General features: G+C 33.6%; 2 protein-coding genes and 2 long non-coding RNA genes across 4 annotated transcripts; 2 read left to right on the top strand and 2 right to left on the bottom strand.

Annotated features, from left to right (window-relative positions):
* The first annotated feature begins 303 nt into the window (after positions 1-303).
* Positions 304-1,094, top strand: LOC120069768 (secreted RxLR effector protein 161-like). The gene is made up of 2 exons (XM_039021567.1): positions 304-817; positions 1,063-1,094. The coding sequence occupies exons 1-2, from the start codon at positions 304-306 to the stop codon at positions 1,092-1,094; spliced, it is 546 nt and encodes a 181-aa protein (XP_038877495.1).
* A 1,603-nt stretch (positions 1,095-2,697) lies between these two features.
* On the bottom strand, positions 2,698-3,830 carry LOC120069784. The gene is made up of 2 exons (XR_005479693.1): positions 3,524-3,830; positions 2,698-3,425 (listed from the first exon to the last, which is right to left on the bottom strand). It is a non-coding gene; the product is annotated as an uncharacterized LOC120069784 (long non-coding RNA).
* Positions 3,831-8,250: 4,420 nt separating this feature from the next.
* On the bottom strand, positions 8,251-9,216 carry LOC120069774. The gene is made up of 2 exons (XR_005479691.1): positions 8,492-9,216; positions 8,251-8,419 (listed from the first exon to the last, which is right to left on the bottom strand). It is a non-coding gene; the product is annotated as an uncharacterized LOC120069774 (long non-coding RNA).
* A 952-nt stretch (positions 9,217-10,168) lies between these two features.
* Positions 10,169-12,709, top strand: LOC120069761. Its single transcript, XM_039021556.1, has 2 exons — positions 10,169-10,537; positions 12,188-12,709. The coding sequence occupies exons 1-2, from the start codon at positions 10,315-10,317 to the stop codon at positions 12,325-12,327; spliced, it is 363 nt and encodes a 120-aa protein (XP_038877484.1). The 5' UTR covers positions 10,169-10,314; the 3' UTR covers positions 12,328-12,709.
* The last annotated feature ends 6,117 nt before the right edge of the window (positions 12,710-18,826 follow it).

The raw sequence follows: 18,826 nt of genomic DNA, 5'->3' as shown, positions 1-18,826 counted from the left end.
TTTGACAGCTATATGATTGGACTTGGCTATAACAGGAGTCTGTATGATTGTTGTGTATATCACAACAAAGTTGATGATGGTTCGATGATTTATCTATTTTTATTTGTAGATGGTATACTCATAGTTGCAAAGTCCAAGTCTGATATTCTAAAATTGAAGAATCTTCTTAGTGTTGAGTTTAATATGAAGGATTTGGGTGTTGCTTAGAAAATTCTGGGTATAAAGATTTATAGGGACAAAGATAAAAATAAGCTCTTCTTGTCACAGAAATGATATATTCAAAAAATATTGTCCAGATTTGGTATGTCATCAGTTAAGCCTATAGATACTTCTAGTGCTGTAAATGCTCATTTGTCATATGTGTTTTCACCACAGTCTGAAGCTGAGAAGGAGTACATGTCTCGAGTTCCTTGTGCTAGTGCAGTGGAAAGTTTGATGTATACTATGGTCTGTACTAGGCCTGATCTAGCCCATGCTGTTAATGTTGTCAGTAGGTTCATGGGTCAACCTGGGAAGGAGCATTGCCAATCCGTTAAAAGGATTTTTTGTTACCTTAGAGATACATCTGATGTTGGTCTGATTTATGGGAATTGTACAGAGTGTTTGGTGATCGGTTATTCTGATTCTGGCTATGCTGAAGATGTCGACAGTAGGAGGTCTATGACTGGCTATGTGTTCACTCTGGGTGGTTCTGTTGTTAGTTGGAAGGCAACCTTACAGCCTACAGTTACTTTGTCTACTACTGAAATAAAGTACATGGCCTTGACAGAAGCTGCTAAAGAGGAAATATGGTTGAGGGGGTTAGTTGGTGATCTTGGTTTGCATCATGACCAAGCTATTGTATATTGTGATAGTTTGAGTGCAATATGCCTAGCCAAGGATCAAGTTCATCATGAGAGAACTAAGCACATAGATGTAAGATATCACTTCTTAAGAGGTGAGCAGAGAGTTAAAGTGATGAAAATTGGTATTGCTGATAACCCTGCTGATATGTTCACCAAACCAATTCCACAAGGCAAGTTCCAACATTGTTTGGACTTGTTGAATGTTTTGAATTGTTAGTGATCCCTTTTGTGGGACACTTTGAGGCATGAGGGAGAAGTCTGGGTACGTCTGGCGATATTGATTTATGTTGCATTTGGTACATCTGTTATCTGGGAGAGAATTCAAGTCAAGGTGGAGATTTGTTGAAATGCCTTGAATCTGTTTGTTGGCACTTCGAACAACCAAGTACGGGGGTCTCGCTATATTAACTCTCTAACCCAAGAGGTGCCATTTTGATGTAATTTCTGAAAACATTCTCTCTAATAATATTGTTCTCCCTCTGCCCGTGGATGTAGCTAACACACTGTTAGTGAATCACGTATATCTGTGTGTCGATCTTCTCTATCTCTACGTTATTTTTGTATTCTTTAATTGTCGATTTCGTAATAGAATAAATCCTTTCAAACTAAGAGCTGGGCATAAATTTGTAGCTAGTGAGCTCAGTTTACCAGGGAGGAGATTCCAACAAGAGAATTAGGGTGCTGAAACAATAACTCAAAACCAGCTTGCTTAGAAAACGGTTCCTGTCTGCTTTTTCTTTTTTTTTTTTTTTTATCGAAATGAAATGGAAAATCTTTTTATTGTTATATGCCCTATACCCCAACAATTTCTTTGGTAGATCCTAACATGAATTATGTACACAATGAGGATCATAATCATTGATACAGTTTGGGTACCAAGCTATCAATTCAATATATTTACAAAAAAACCTTCGATGTAGTGATGCAATTTTTATACATAATCAATCCTATTTGTTTTTGTTTATTATGAAAATGAATCGAAACCTATCAAATCTTTATATATATATCCTTTGAATTACTCAACTATATCCTATGAATTTCATTTCGCACCGGAAACTATTCTAGGAGAAGTTCGAATCCGTTTCGTTCGGATATTGATCGGTCCTGGTTTGACATGGTTTATACGTTACTGGTTCCCGGAAGAGATAATATCTCCATTAGCTAAACCCTTTCTTACCCTGCCTTTGGACTCGTATTTAAGTACCATTGATTCCTCTAATGAACAATAAGTCATAGTCCTACAATGACTGAGTCCTCTTTTCCAAAGAGAGGGTGTGGCCACTATGTTCAAGACCCGGAATCAGTCCTTAAGGGAGCAATTTATCTACTTACCCCTGCTTCAGGGAAGGAGTGAATTCCGTTTTGTGTAGCTGAGTTCCCAGGTCTCCAATCAGACGAATCCCCAAAAAGGTAGGCTTGTTGAGTTAACAATCTGACCACTCTCCCCCATACTAATCAAAGGATCGCCCTCATGAGTAGGAGTTTCCAACTTGTTCAGGATTGAGGTCATGTCACCTATGGTCATCCTAGTGAGATGTAAGTCTCAATTATCAACGACGTTATATAAAGAGACTAATCATCTCGTGATCTGGTCTTATACAAAGCCTTTGTATAGGATACCCCCGCTCACATGTCTTCACATGAATGGTCAGGATCAGACCATTTGTAGCACACTTGTAACATCTACAAAGCGGGTCATATCCGTGGTGTCATCAAGATAAGGTATCCCCTTTATCCTTATACTATAGACCATTTAGGTTATTATTTAAGGCATGATCCACTTGTATGTCTCACATACATGCTTAAGTTACATGAAATAACCATGGATCTTAGTTTATTGGATTTGAGTAAATGCATATAAAATAACACTTATTTTATTAATAACAATGTGTATACATAAAGTTTACAAACTACGAGACCACTGGAAAAATTAGGACACCAATCCCAACACCACCTCTAGTAAATCCCGAAGGACACACAACCTCCAGTGGGTATCTAACTAATCAGTGAGGACACCATCGCGATCTCAACATCACAAGTATCATAACATGGTTCTAAAACATACATGTACGTAAAACTCATCAACCTCAAATCAAGCATAATCTCATAAAATAAAATATACTTTAATCATGCTAGCAATCAAACATATTTATGTGCATTTAGTCTTTTCAAACTTCAATCAATGAAGGCATACATAAACATCATACTAACTAATAATCCTCAATAAACCATAATTATCAATACCTGGCTCTAGTCTTTTCAAACCTTGGTCAATGAAGACATACATAAACATCATGCTAACCAATAATCCTCAATAAATCATAATTATCATTGTCTGGTCCTAGGACGGTTCCAGTAGTAATATTACTTACCTCAAATCGAAGTTCCAAAATTAACTTAAGCAATCAAACACCAACGACAACCTGAAATAACGTTCTTAACACAAAAACAATACCTAATTTATAACAACCTTTGATGAAAACCCTAAAATTCTAAATGCCCAAATGCTTACCCAAACTGTGTCGAAAACACCAAAAATTGACCCGCTAAACAGCAAACTAGTTCTACATCAACTGAAATCTGCAATCAAAATATCGTGGGCAAGTAAGATTTAATCCAAAAGTTAAGTGGCCATTCAACCAAAAGCCAAAATGTCACCATTTAAACTATGATCTTACTCCAAAATAAAGATTTCTGAGAAGTGTAGGTGGGTTGAATGGTGGCCAGATGACAACCCAAAATCGGCGACAAAGAGATCTACGGTAGAACAGGTTAGACGATGTGGCGGGACTGACGGCAAGGAAGAGGAAGACGAGGGTGAGACGACATGCGAAGGGCTGAGGCTAGACCATCGACATCAGGCTGAAGACTGGCTCGAACAGCGACCTAAACGAACGGCTCAGCACGCAGCGGCTAGAACTTACGACACCAAACAGATCTGATGCGTGTGGCTGGGCTGGACGTGCGGCAGATGACATCGACGCGAGGGGGGTGGTCGGCGATGGATATGGCCTACAGCGGTTGAGATGAAGAAAGATTAAGATTTGGGGGTGGGGTCTCAGCGGCTAGAAGAGAAGGGGAGAATGGGTTAGGGGAAGAGGAGAAAAATAAAGAAAAATATAAAAATAAAATTAAATAAATAATTTTTTTTTTTTTTTACTTCTTTGCCTATTCCATTTGATATTCTATTAAATTTCTTTCTTTTCCAAATTGAATTAATTCCTGCCATTAATTTCCAAATTGAATTATGCGACATAGAAAGTCCAATTTCCACAATAGGCATTCGATAAACAATTAAATTGAAACATTCTCTTTGCAACAATTAAATTTCAGCAACTACATTTTAAATTTGCAAAATTTCAAAAACACCCTCAATTAATATAAATTACCAAAATTACATTACAATAAAATTTTGGGGTGTTACAGTGAGACACAAGAACCAATTTCGGCGGTGGACCAAAGGAATTGAGCATGAGACCTACAACGTTGGTTGACGCATGGATGAGATTTAGACGGAGTTGGCCAACGACAAGCAACAGAAACAAAAAGCCCAACGGACGTGAAAATGTGTGGACACACACGTAGATCTGGACAACTGAGACTGGAACGAGAGACCGATGGCACTGGGCTTCTGTTTCAAACAGTGACGTGGGCTGCGCAAAGATGCCGACGACTGATGGCTGAGGCACACCCCGCGACGACTGGACAATAGAATGGCAATAGAGGTGTTTGCTAACGTTTGTGGTCGTGTTCGTGGATTTAGGGTTGGTACTTCACGAAGTAGAAGACCCTTTTCTTCTTTTATTTTATTTTTAGTCTCTCTCTCTCACACACACACATATTTCTTTTACATGCACACATGCGCGCGCGCACACACACATATTTCTTTCATACACACACACATACATTTCCTTTTCCCTCTTTTCTTCCAATCAATTTAAATTCCTTAAAAAATTCCTAATCTCCAGATTAATTTATCCAACTTTCCTTAACTTAGATTCAAATTTTCAATTTTTTACAAATATCATTTAAATTAATTATCTTACCTCCCAAATTCAACTTTTTAGCCTCAATTTTAACAAAATAATGCCCAAATAATTCAAAATATTTTAATGAAAATTTCCTAAAAATTTCGGGATGTTACAAAATTATTTTCAACAAACACACTTTTGTGCAAATCTACAAAGAGGTCATATCTCTTCTAATAATCAAGGTAATCACCAATTTTTGTATTTATTTTCATTTTGATATTTTTTGTGCAACACCACATATGTTTATGATGGTTGCTTCTCAAATTTATTCTATTTGTAACTCTATGGTAAGGAGGCTTCAATTATGGATGGTACCCAAAATATAGATGTTGAGATTGAGATGGTTTATTATATTTGTTCTCCCTTCTTGCTACTTTGATAAGTAAAGAGGTGAGGATGGAGAGATTCGAGGAATTGCACGGTAAGATATGGGAATGCAACACACTCTTGAAAGAGGGAATATTATTTTCTTATGTAAGTTGATTTTCCGTGAGTTCTTGGAAATCCTTCATATACTTTATCTGTATTTGTTGTAAGTTCTCTCTCCCCTATTTCTTATTTTTGGCATAATGAAAATATTATATATATATATATATATATATATATATATTATATATATATTAATTATCTCTTCCAATCACAATGACAAAGTGAGAATCAAGATGAAGAAAAAATTAAGAAATTAAGGCGAGAGATCGACAACCAGGAGTTGGCTTGTAGGCAGCCATCCTTTTAAGAAAGTGTAATCATTGGCATCAAAAATGTATCGGGACTCAAGTGATTCACCGAAGTGACGGGACCTTGAAAGAATGAACAAGATAATTAGGGGAAGATGGAGATTATGGAGTGATAAGTTAGAAAATATGATATAAATATATATTAAATTAATTTAATATTCTAGTGTTTTCTTTTTCAAAATCTTATTGTATATTCATACTTATTCATATAAAATTTCCTTTCTATTGGTTGTTGACATAATTTATGGGTTTACAGACAAATATAAGGGTATGTCAATAAACCATTTTCTCATTTTCTTAAATTAAATAAAATAGAATACTTTTGTAATCTTTTCCCTTTTAGGGGCCAGTCTTAGATTTCTATGTAGTGGCATCTAGATTATCACATTATTTTGTGATATTTAAAATGTCCGGGCATTTTGGGATTCTGGCATTTTAGGATGCCCTTACCCGAGGGCATCTCAAAAGTTTTGGATACCCTCCTGAAATATGGGTTTTCCATATTCTCAAGTTGAGGAGACTCCAATTTGCTTTTTTGTCCTTCCTTTATCTTTTATATATACTGTCACACACACATCACTCTTCATATGTATTATACAATTGAAATAAATACTGTCAACCATATATATCACTTTTTTTTGTCATATCATTAGTTCTTAACTTTTAAGCAAATATTCGAATTCAAATTTAAATTAATATTTGTTTTACTAACAAATACTTAAATTATAATATAATATTTTGTTGAGAGAAAAATAACATATAAAAATAATATTAAAATTATAAAATTGTATTACTTTAAAAAAGAAATTCAAATAGATAAAAACAAATATTTATATAAGTTCAAATTATATTAAATTACTTATAAATTAATAAATAGTCGCAGGGACATTATTGGAACATTATATAAATTTAAGACATTTCTGAGTAAAAATTCAAAACAAACACAGTTATCAAAATACTCCCTTATATCTGAAAAAAAAAATTCTATAAAACAAACATAGTAATATAAAAATATCAGACATTTATAATTTCGGACATCTAAAGATTTCAATAATCTACATTTCAAAAAAAATAAACTACTATTCAGTGTTCACTTGAGATTTATTTTACTTTATTTTATTTTTGTAAATATTTCCTTGAAATTTATGATTCGTCTTAAAAATTTATTATTGGTTTTTTCAATCAAATACAATCGAGGAATTTTTTGCATGTGTTGTAAAAATGTCTTATCAACATATTAAACAAACTCTATTTTTTTAAAAAATAAGAATGGACATGTACTTTAAAAACTAATATTTTTTTCAATTATTCTCTATCAGAGATATTCCATATACAAAATAAAATAGAGAAAACTCTAAAAATAGATATATGGACAAGATAACTAGGGGAAAGTTGAGATATATAGAGAAGTTAGAAAATATTTACCGAGAGATTATTAATACTAATTTAATCCTCTAATTTCTTTATTTTTCAAGATCTCATTTTATAATGTAAATTTTCTTTTATTTGTTACCGACGGAATAAATTTATGGTTTTAACTAATATTTAAATATACCTTGTTACTATACTCTTTTTCCATTTTATTTAATTAATAAAATAAAATAAATTTATGATTATCCCCCAATACAAAGTATGTTTTCTCATATTTTAATTATTCCTCTTGTTTCTTTACGATTTTGTGAATGAGAAATTAGAGGATAAAATATAAATTTTTATAGAAATAAATAAATAATCTGTATCGATCCTAGTTTCCTACAACATTCTAGGATGCTACTTCATGCATGCATAGGCATAGGCTCAATCGTACAATTTCTTTTAAATCATCAAATTAAAGAGCCAAAAATTTTATTTAATAATGCTCAAATGAGCAAGGATGGGAAAACATAATTAAATAATAATAAATAAACTAAAGCAAAATAAAATAAAATACCAGTCGGGGTACCCATAATTTCTACCAAAACAAATGTTTGAAACTAAATAGTCAAATAATAAAATTGATATATTTTGCATAATAGTGAAAGACGCCTAACTCCTAACCCAGATTTCAAAACATAATATTATATGCGGAAGCAGTGAATCGTATTAATGGCTAGGTCACGAATCTCTCTTATCATGCACTGTCATTACTCGAGAAAAGGGTGAGTATAAAAATATACTCATAAGTGGCCCACTACTGGGCCCACTCAATGACCTATTAGTTTACTCAATGACCTATTAGTTTATCTATTGGACCAAAAATGCACAAAGGCATAGGCATAGGCATAAGGGGCGAACCCGAAGGCACGCTTTCATAAGTAATTATAAGTGGCGATCCCACAAAGGACACCATACATAAGCATAGGGTGTGGCCCGAAGGCTCACACATGCGATGTGCATGGCCCAATGGTACACTAACGGTCACTAAAATCTCATATGGACATAAGCTTACAAACATCTCAAACATAAGCATGCAATCAAGGCTATGATTCAACATCAAACTTTCACACCGTTCCCCATACTTTCACAGTCTACTCATAACTCATACATCAGTACCCATAACTCATACATCAGTACCCATAACTCATACATCAGTACTTAACACATCAATCTTATCACAATATCCTTTAATCCTTACATCCAAATTCATCACAGCAAGAATACTTCAAATTTAACACGTCAAATTCAGCATAAAAGATTTCATCACAGTTTCACATATGAAAAAAAAATATTTCTCAACAGGCCTAACAACATCCTAGGGCAACCAGCTACCTCACTGTCCCAAAACAAGACCTTACTCTACTCGAGAACTCCCTTCAGACACACCTTCCTGAAACCAACAACAAATTAGGTCCAAGAACCCCAACATACAGTGAGCTGCCAAAAGGGGACCGGAACTTACCCGAACAGTAGGATCAGGCGAAACCAACCGCGAATCGGTAACAACCGACACTGTTCTGGTGTGCAAACGAACGAGGTGAGCTCTGACGCGCGTTGGGCTTCGACTATCGACGTGCGGCGGACGAACAATAACGTGGAAGAGAAGCTCGACGCAGCTAGGACTCGCGCGGACGAGAAGCTCGGCGCGGAACAGAAGCCTGCGGCACGGAAGAGAAGCTCGGTGCAGCTGGGACTCGCGTGGAACGGAAGCAGGCGGCGCGAAAGGAGGGGCTCGCGCGGCTGGGACGGACGGCTACGTCGGGTCAAGCGGCGGGCGGATCGGAAGAGGAGGCGAGCGGCTTTGGCTATGCACCCTGTCGACGCACGGAGAGACGACCGACGAAGGGCTGGCACGGAGGAGCAAGGCCGAACGGACGACAGTAGCAGGGGGCGGCTGGAGGAAGAAGAAGAAGGAAAAGAGAAAAAAAAAACTTTTTTTTTTGTCCTATTTGCACGTATCCAAGGCCTATTAAAAACCCTACTTTCCTCTTCTTAAAAATAACCAATATTTTCCTCCTTTTTTTTTTTTTAAACAACTTTGGGACGTTACATAATCAATAATTTTTTTTCCTTTAAACAAGAAACATTTAAAAATTTGTATAAAGAATTGGCGTTTCTTTGCTTTTTCCCTTCCTAAAGTAGCACTGCCTTTGAAAAACTAGAAAAGAATTACTCCATTAAATAATAATTAAGATATATTATTATGTTACTTTTTGTCGATTTTATTTCACAAATTTTATCAACATCATATTTTAATTTTATTCATCCACATATTTTTATATATTTTTCTTTTTTTATAATTCTAAATTTCATACCAACCATTTAAATTTTAAATTCATTTATAAGTATTCATTCAAAAAGACTATTCTCCTTAGAAAAGATATCACAAATTTTCAATCACATTAAAAAAAGTAGGAAAATTCTTATAAATAGAAAAATTCTAAAAATATTCACACTTTATAACAAAAAGTTTTAAAAGTACTTAATATTTTTAAATATTTTTTTATATTTAAAAAGTCCCCCTAAAAATATTTCATATCCATGATAAACTAACTTGAAATAAGAAATACATAGTTTCTCACACTATTTTGAAATTACTTCATTCCATATAAAGTATTTACTAATTCAACTAGTAAAAATTGAATCAAAATTTTATGTTAAATAACAGTTAAATCGCAATTTAAAATTTAATATATAAATTCATGCCAGAAAAATTTTAACAGCATGCATCACACTACTTTTATGAAAAACCAAGGAAAAATGTAACGGTATAAAAATAATGTAAAGTAAACAGGTTCAATAGTAATCAAATTACATCTATAAAATGGTAAAGATGATAAAAAGCAATCCAATTTATTTACGATTGAGATCCATCATGATTAATCCATGAATGAAATCTCATTGTAATTATATCGAATTTGATTATGGATTGGTAAACTGTGACCAGAATTTAAAAAACTAAATTTGACAATTGAATATTTAAAGACAAAAAAAAAATCTCAAGTAATGAGAAAAAAATAATAATAATCCCTTGGTTTGGAATATTTTTCCCGAATATCTTTTATTCAATTATATTTGTCAAAAGAAAAAAATGAGAAAAGAAAATAACTACATTTGGCAATTTCCCAAATACACGTGAAGTCCGGGAGTGAGGGGCATTTTCGGCACTAAGAGGGTGAAGGTTCTTAAGAAAACCCTAATTCGCCCAGAACCCTAAACTTGGTCGGCGACGCAATCAAAGCAACTCGAGACTCAGCGCGAGGAAGTTCATCGGAGAGAAGAAAAATGGCGAAATCCATGAGATCCAAAAGAGAGAAGAGGCTGAGGGCCATTAGGAGAGAGATGGTTGACCCTTTTTACGACAAGAAAGACGCTGCGAAGCTCGCTGCTCAAGAGGCTGCCCTTGCTGCCCCTAAGCTTCCCGTGCGTTCCTCTCCTTTCACCTCCAATGTCTCTACTATGGACGTCGCACAAGCCTCTACTTCTACCGACGCCGACACTGCTATGGGTACCCCCTTTGTTCCTTCTATTACTTGCAGATGTTTCTTTTTGCTCCGCTATGTTCCTTCTTTTGGTTATTTGGATTTCATTTTTGTGGTTTCATCTCATTATATGAAAAAAAAGAAAAAAAAAACTTCATTCTTGCCCCGTTTTGCTTAGTTCACTTAATCGACTTCGAATCTCGTAACAGAAATTATTTCTGTTACCTAAATGCACATTTTTTTGTCATTCGTCTGTTCTTAATTCTTTGTATAGCTAAAAGAGGGGTGAGAGGGAGAGAGGCGTAGAGAGCCTACCCCTGAATTAAGTTCGTGCAATCTACGTTTTTGGCCTGATATGTTGTGGCTTTTGCTTCGATCCACTTCATGGACTAGTCTACATGCCTAACCTTAAAACTTGAATGCGATAAGTTGTAGTTCCTCATGGTATTAATTGTGCGCGAATAAGAATATTTAGGACACAGGGAGCCTCTCAGAAGATTTGAGCTAATCATTAAGCCATGAGGTTAACAGAATCACTGGACTGGACTAAACAGAAAGCAAGCGACCGAAATAGCAGATTGAATATACATATAATTATTAGGATTCAGATGTTAAACTTGTATTTCCTTCAATTTGATCAAATAGAGAACATAGTGGCGTAATATGGAAGGATTGTTGCCCAACTTCACTATACAATTGTTCTTTTCCCTTTTTGATGAAGATCAAAATGTTTTGTGAAATTTCGTTTGACAGTCTGAACTTGGTTTTTTCCTGTTTGTTACTCAACTCATATTTTATGCTATAGGGGCAGATGAATTCAGTTTTTTTTTTTTTTTAATCTTGTATGAGCCATAGTATTTGTTCAGTTAATTCAAGTGCCTAGTTACTTCTTTCTCGTTATTAGTATTCCCCCCTCCAGTTTTTTGACTGCGAGTTTAAGTTATGTGACAAATAATTGGAAAATTGTTTTTATGTTTTAAAACTTTCCCTATAAGAAATATCCAAGTTTGTTAATTAAAAATTTTTAAGGGAAAGTTACCGTATGTTTTCCTATTGCATATTAAAGTGTAACAAGAGGTCCTGAATGAACTATAAAAATATTTCCTCTCGAGAAGTTGGAGTTGTTTTAGCCTTTTCTCTTTCTCACTATGATCCATCTATTTCTTTTTAAACAAAAATGACGTGCCATTCTAAGACACAATGCTATCGTTCTATTGTTCTTTCCTATGTGCTTGTGTGTGAGAGTTTAGGTTTCAATTTTAAAATTTTGGAAGAGGTAGATGCTGTCAGTCCTAATATTGTGTCCTTCATTTACTCATTGACGGGGGTTTTTTGAGAAGAAATCTGCACAAGGTCTTTCGATTCCAATAATGGCTCCTACTGAAAACTGACAAATGATTTATGATTGACCCTTTGTACTTGTTGAAACTATTAATTTGAACTACTAAATGGACATCTTTCTGGTAAAAGGGAATATAACGAAGTTTGTTTGCATGAGTTTCATGCAAAAGTGGAATTTTAATATCACCTGACTTCATTGTGTACACGTTCAGTTCTTATTTCTGCCTTCTGGTGGTGCAGATGTATTTATTCCCATTGGACCTTTCTATCTTTTGTTTGATTTATTTGATAATAAAACTGATCCAGGGGTTCATTTCTTTGTTTGTCATTTGCAGATGTGGAGATGGATGATTGCAGTCGAAGCAACACGCTGAAGCCTGTAGGTGGAATTGGCAAGAAATCCAAAAGAAAATTCAAGGTTGGCAAGGCGAAGCGCCGGGGTAAGTGCAAGATCAAGAGGAATCGACACATTTAAGCCCTGATAGATGTATGGGGAATATTTCCCCCCGTGGCCAGTATAGATAGTCTCTTGGAATAGTACTATATTATATTATTTCAGTTAATTTGTCACACTTGAAATTTTGAAATTTTGGATCTAAATTCCGAGTTAGAGGCTTACCTAATGTTGTACTATCTGGCTTTCGCGTAGACGAAATAGTTGAAATTCCGAGGATGAAACTTGGTCAAAGAAGGTAGCAACTAGTTGCCCAATATTTAACGCAAACTGACCTCCGACTTACAAGTCCACGATTAGGAACTTGTTTATGTATTGCGAGCTAGAGGCCTGCTGTGAAATATGAAATTATATGGTGGCGGATAATTCCTTTTGAGCATAAAAACTACGTCCCATTTTATTAGATTGTTGATGTATTGATTCAGATACAACCTTCATCTTTACTCAAGTTTCATTATTTAATAAAAAAAAGTTTTAACTATCCTTTTTTCCATTAAAATAGACACCAACTCCGATGATAGTTTAATACATGACATGATAATGACATTGTGATTTAAATTATGATTTTATAGGACAAGTAAACTATCATGTTTTGGCATTTTGTATGGAATAGGTAGGGAAGAGGGTGATTTGGATGAGTCTCATCATCTTATCTTGTTCAAAGCACATTGATGTTTGATCTTTCTAATTTTCTTATGACGAAAGTCTCAGCTTTGGTTTGGAAGTGAAATAGTCAAATTATCCCATCCTTTACGTCTTGGTCTACCTTTTCCGGCTCTGAGTTGGTCAATCCTTTTACAAATTGGCTTTGAAAGGAGAGGGATTCTATAGTAGATGTGGATTATGGCAGCGGCAGGAACCCAACGCTATAGAGATTAAGAAAAGATAAAGAGTGAGGAGGGTGTGTATAGAATAATTAATTCAACTGTGTTGTGATTGTGAGAGTCACTTGTGGCTTGTGAAAGATTGAAGATCAAAGTTTAAGCTATATGCCTCTGATGAAGAATAATACTTACCTCTCATCCTACCACTATAAATTATGATTTTGTTTTTGCAACTAAGAGAGATCAATGCAATAGAAAATATACATGTATACACTTCCATTTTTTTAATGGTGGTCCATGCGAAGCTTCCTACTAAGCCAGTCTTTTTTTTTTTAATAGTGATAGGGTGAGAGGTAAGTATTATTCTTCATCAGAGGCATATAGCTTAAACTGATTAGGAAATTGTTGTGTCATCAAATTAATAATCATAGCTTTTCGAAATACCTCAACAAGTACTAATGAAGTGAATGAAAGCAACGGAACTTGGAGACTTCAAATTTTAGGGAAAACGCTCGAGGATTTTAGTTGTAGGGGTAAATTGAAACTATTCGCTTAAAAAATAAGGGAGCATTTCAGTTTTAACCTTCGAGCTAATTTTGTCGTTTCACTTTGATTCCAAATTTAAGTTGTAACTTCTCCTATAGATCCCGATCTGCAATCTCGATCGGAATCATTTGAGAAAAGGATTTTTTTGTATGGACGGCCTCAATTGGATTAGGAGGCCCAAATGAAAAATGGTAACCTGTTGAAAAAAGAGATGAAAAGTGGCCTTTTGCTTGCATCATTCATATGTGATTTTACTGCTTTGCCCCTAAGATGCACCTTGTGCACCTGCCACGACTAAGGTACTCGGTCTTCAATTGCTCGTCACTCGATACCTGATGCATGATGCTATATCCATCATACTTTATCATGTCACGTCATACTCGATTCGTGCCATTAATGGTCATGTACAAACATACACAAATTGGAAATTTTTCTGACAATTCTCAAAATTCTTTCAAATCAATTCTTGAAAAGTGAAGTATATCTTTTTTTATTAACAAAGAAAAAAACAAAATTGAAACACGAAAGAGAAAATCGAGCTCACTTTCCATCCAAAAAATCCACTTCACAAAACCTGATCTTGTTGACCGAAATCAAGTTATAAAGGCTTTCATATCATTGTAGACAACTAGTTTCACGCCTCAAGTAAGTAAATGTGCTAATTTTTTGCTCATTTTTTGCTCACGTTTTATTACATTTCCGACATTGTGTGAGATATACAAACGTAGCAAAGAGAACGAGTGAGTTTGTGTGTGCCCAGTGATACAAACGAGTAGCTCCCACTGGAGCGAGGATGATGGGAGAGAAAACTATGAAACCGTAAGCATCTATATTATATTAAATGAGGGCATATTGGAGGATTTTTACCTTCCCATATTGCCCTTCAACTTTAAGCAAAATTCTATTATACCCTCTCATCTCTTAGTTACTACCCTCCCATCTCTTACTTATCACAAATTTTATTTACTCCCACCCTTTCATGTGATTATTTGTTACGATTGTGTTTGTTATATATTGGTAACCCACTTAATTTCTCCATATTTACAACATGTTCCAAACCTTTCCTTCAAATATCTTCAAAGGAATCGTAAGGATGGTGAAGCATAGCATTGGCCTCCTTTGTATATTGTCTAAACTTCCTGGTAAATTGTCTTTTCGTGATTTGAAATTGAATAGTTTGTGAAATCTCTAATATAAATCCAAATCCAATTTTTATTTCTTTATTTTTCTATGTAAAGGCTAATTTCTAAATTTATATCCCTATTATTATTGTATACATGGTTCTTTCTACGAGCATTACAAATTCTTCTCATTCTCAATTCTAAATCCATTATTAGAGATGTTTAAGTTCAATCTTCCATTATAAAATTAGTCCGTCTTTTTTTGTAAAGTTTTTAAAATTAGTACGTTAAAATTTTCAAATTTATTTCCAAATTATTATTTTATACACATAGTTCTTTCTATGGGCATTATAGATTCTTCCTACTCTCAATTCCCAATCCATCATTGTAGATATTTTAGTTCAATCTACCACTATATATTTAGTCCTTTTTTTTTTGTTGATTTTTTAAAATTAGTAAATTCAATTTTTCAAATTCATTTTTCTATTATTATCGTATACATCGTTCTTTTTGTGAGCATTATTTGATTGATTTTTTAATCTTAATGTTTAATTTAGTTGCTCAAATTTGGGTTAAATTGACCATTTTCATTAAGATGCATAAAATTATTTATTTCTTGTTAAAGAAATATTGAAGTCTTTTTTTTAGTTTTTATTTACATGTTAAAAAAAGAAGTTTTGTATTTTAAGAAAAATAAATTAAAATATGAAGGTAGATTTTCCCCTAATAATTGTTTTTGACATTGTTGTTTATACTTTTCTTTTTTAAAATTCTTAACTTGGTGGCATACTCAAAGAAAGAGCGGTTAAAATCATGTATCAATAAACTTTAAAAGTTAATTTTGAGTAACAATAAAATAAAAAAAAATAAAAAAAAAAAGCCTAAAACAATTTTGGAGAAGATTTAGTTATTATAATTTTCTTTTAAAAAAAATATGATTAGGATCTTAACGATAAGAAACAATTTCACTTATCAAATTTTGAGATAAAATTCACAAAAATTATCCATATCATCAAAGAAAAAAAGGGTCAAAACAAGAAGAACCATAAAACTGTGTTCTACATATAAACAATTTTGTTTACGATGAGATTTTTCCTTTAATCAAGACATTGAGATATATACCTCTTATGAAATATATATATATATATATTCCTTCTTGTACTTCTAAAAAGTAATCATCAAAAAACTACCCCATAATTAAGTAATATTTTATGTTATCATGTCACTTCCATATCAATTATATTTCATAAAATTTATTCTAATTCAATGATTTTATTAAAACATTGTGTATTTTAATTTGATTCATCTATCTCTTCTTGTATCTTTATTTATTGTAATAGTTTTTATGTTTATTAATTGTATTTCAATGTTAAAAGCTCTTGAAATTTCATATTTTAGAATAAATAAATTAAAATACGAAGGTAATTTTTTATTTTTCTAAATAGACATTTTAGTCTAATCATAGTTTTTGACTTTGTTGTTTTTTTAGTTTTCTTTTCAAAAATTCATATCTTAGTCGGATACGAAAAAAAATCATCAAAATCAGATTTCAACAAACTAAAAAAGTAAATCCTAGTAATAGTTAAAAAAGAAATCTTAAAAACATGATAAGATTTAGTTTTTATAATATTCTTTACAAATTATTTGATAGATTGGATCTTAATATAATAGGAAAAACCATTCAATTTTGATTACAAATATATTTTTCTTTATTCAATGCCAAAATTATTAACATTTTATTTACTTTTTTTTTTTAATGGAGGTATATAATTCTTATGAAATATATTCTTCTTTCTTTGTTTTTTTTTCCCAAAAAGTAACTATCAAAGAACTACCCCATAATAAAAGTAATTTATATTCTTATGTCGATCTCTACCAATTTTACTTCACAAAATTTATTCCAATTGTATAATTTTATATTTAATTATTTAATTTCATGTGAAACATTTACTAATTTAATTCAATGAATATTCTATCAAATTTAAATTATATCTTAAAACTTTATATCATAAAAAAAATCGTAGTCACGTGCATCGCACGTGTCTTCCAACTAATCGAATTAAGAGTATCGAGTATCGAGTGGTGAGTATCAAGCATCGAGTATCGAGCATCGAGTAGCGAAGAGCGGGTATTTAACATAAACCTATTTTCCTAACTACTCACTTCTGTATTGTTTTTCTTGAAGGATGGAAAAGTATTTATTCATACGTTATGGTGGTACATGGGACAACAAAAAAGAACACTATACTGGAGGTCGTTTGAAGGGTTGCTAGTTTCGAGCATATTGACGTATAATGAGCTAGTAAATCTAGTAATGGGTTAGAGTTTGACAAAAGGCAGGCGATACCGAATAAATCCAATCGATTATTATAGATTTCATGTCATGGACGGTGGATTAGATGGTATTGTCAGCCTTAACACTTGAGAATATAGTTGCATACAATTTCAGTGTTTGGAGATTCCGTGTCCGTACGCTCTTGTTGCAACTAAAGAGCGCAACATCAGTCCATTTACTCTACGTAACACACTCTATAGTGTTGATTCTCTAGTACTAGCAACTATTGGATCAGGTGATCGCCACAATCCCGTCACCAACAGGAAGTTTTCTTTGGAGAATTTTACAATTGTACCATTCAAGTTGAAGGTCATTGCATCCTTCCTATCGTCTACAACCTCCTTCAATAGAATGGAGTGGACCAATGGACTATTGAAGATAATGTCCATATCCACAAATAACTCAGATATTGTCTTCTTGAAGAAAGCAAGTTGAATAGGGGTTAGCTTGTCTTTCACTATCCTGTTAGCTGTCCCAATGTAAGAGGATAGGTTGGCCGCTCAGCCTAGGAAATGATCATGGGGATGAATATTGAATTGTCTAGCCATATTACATATAATGACAAAAAAAAAAAAAAAAACCCAGAAAGTAAGCATTCTATTTTGTACTCGATCCATCATACTCAATACTCGATGCACGATAGACGATACAGTGTTGGGATTGGTGTCATAAATCTCCTCTATTCTCGTAGTTTGTAAACATTGTATAAATAAATTGTTATTTTATGAGCATATACTCAATCCAGTAAACTAAGATCCTATGTTGTTTTATGTAATTTAAGCATGTATGTAGAGACATACGGGTGGATCATGTTTAAATGATAACCTAACGGTTTGTAGTGGATGGATAAGACTGGGTACCTTATCCTAGTAACCCTATGGATACGATCTGCTTTGTAGAGGTTACAAGTGCTGTAAAGTGCTACAAATGATCTGATCTTGATCATTCATATGGAGACATGTAAGCGGGGTATCCTATAGAAAGAGTTTGTATAAGACCGAACCACGAAATGATTAGTCTCATTATATAACGCCGTTAATAGTAAAAACTTATATTTCACCAGGATGACCATAAGTGACATGACCTGAATCCTGAGTGAGTTATGAACTTCTGCCTATGAAGGCGGTCATTTGATTTGTATGGGTGAGAGTGGCCAGATTGCCAACTTAATATGTCTACCATTTTGGTGATTCATCTGATTGGGGAGATGGGAACACAACCACACAAGACGAATTTCACTTATTCCTTGATGTTGGGATAAGTAGATAAATTACTCCCTTAACAGCTGATTCCGGGGCTTGAACGATGTGACCACATTCTCTCTTGACCCGAGAGAGACTTGGTCATAGTTGGACTATGACCTATTGTTCATTAGATTGATCAGTGGTACTTAAGGAGTTATATGTAACTACAAGGGCAAAACCATAAATCTGGCTTAGTTGTACTTACGAGTAATTTGCGAATGGTCATAGCACCTGGTTATATTCAATGGACACAAAAATATATCTGTAGTGCGAAGAGTGCAGTTGTCGGTCTTTAGTGACCGACAGGTAATGGATGTTGAGTATTTAATTAAAAATTTTAATTAATTATCCAAATACCATTCGAACTTCAATCTATAAGTCCATAAGGTCCCCTCTGTAGCTCAACAGGGATTATTGAGAATTGATTTTGGATAATTTGAATTGTTCAAA

The sequence above is a fragment of the Benincasa hispida genome, unplaced genomic scaffold, assembly GCF_009727055.1.
Source record: "Benincasa hispida cultivar B227 unplaced genomic scaffold, ASM972705v1 Contig587, whole genome shotgun sequence".
NCBI lineage: Eukaryota > Viridiplantae > Streptophyta > Magnoliopsida > Cucurbitales > Cucurbitaceae > Benincasa > Benincasa hispida.
Note: the sequence above shows the minus strand (reverse complement) of the source record. Positions and strands in the feature narration are given on the sequence as shown.

Coding starts and splice junctions, on each gene's coding strand:
- LOC120069768 (XM_039021567.1), top strand. CDS start 304: ATGTCATCAGTTAAGCCTATAGATACTTCTAGTGCTGTAAATGCTCAT. Junction 818..1,062: donor GGGGTTAGTTGGTGATCTTG/GTTTGCATCATG, acceptor TTGAATTGTTAG/TGATCCCTTTTGTGGGACAC.
- LOC120069761 (XM_039021556.1), top strand. CDS start 10,315: ATGGCGAAATCCATGAGATCCAAAAGAGAGAAGAGGCTGAGGGCCATT. Junction 10,538..12,187: donor CGACGCCGACACTGCTATGG/GTACCCCCTTTG, acceptor TGTCATTTGCAG/ATGTGGAGATGGATGATTGC.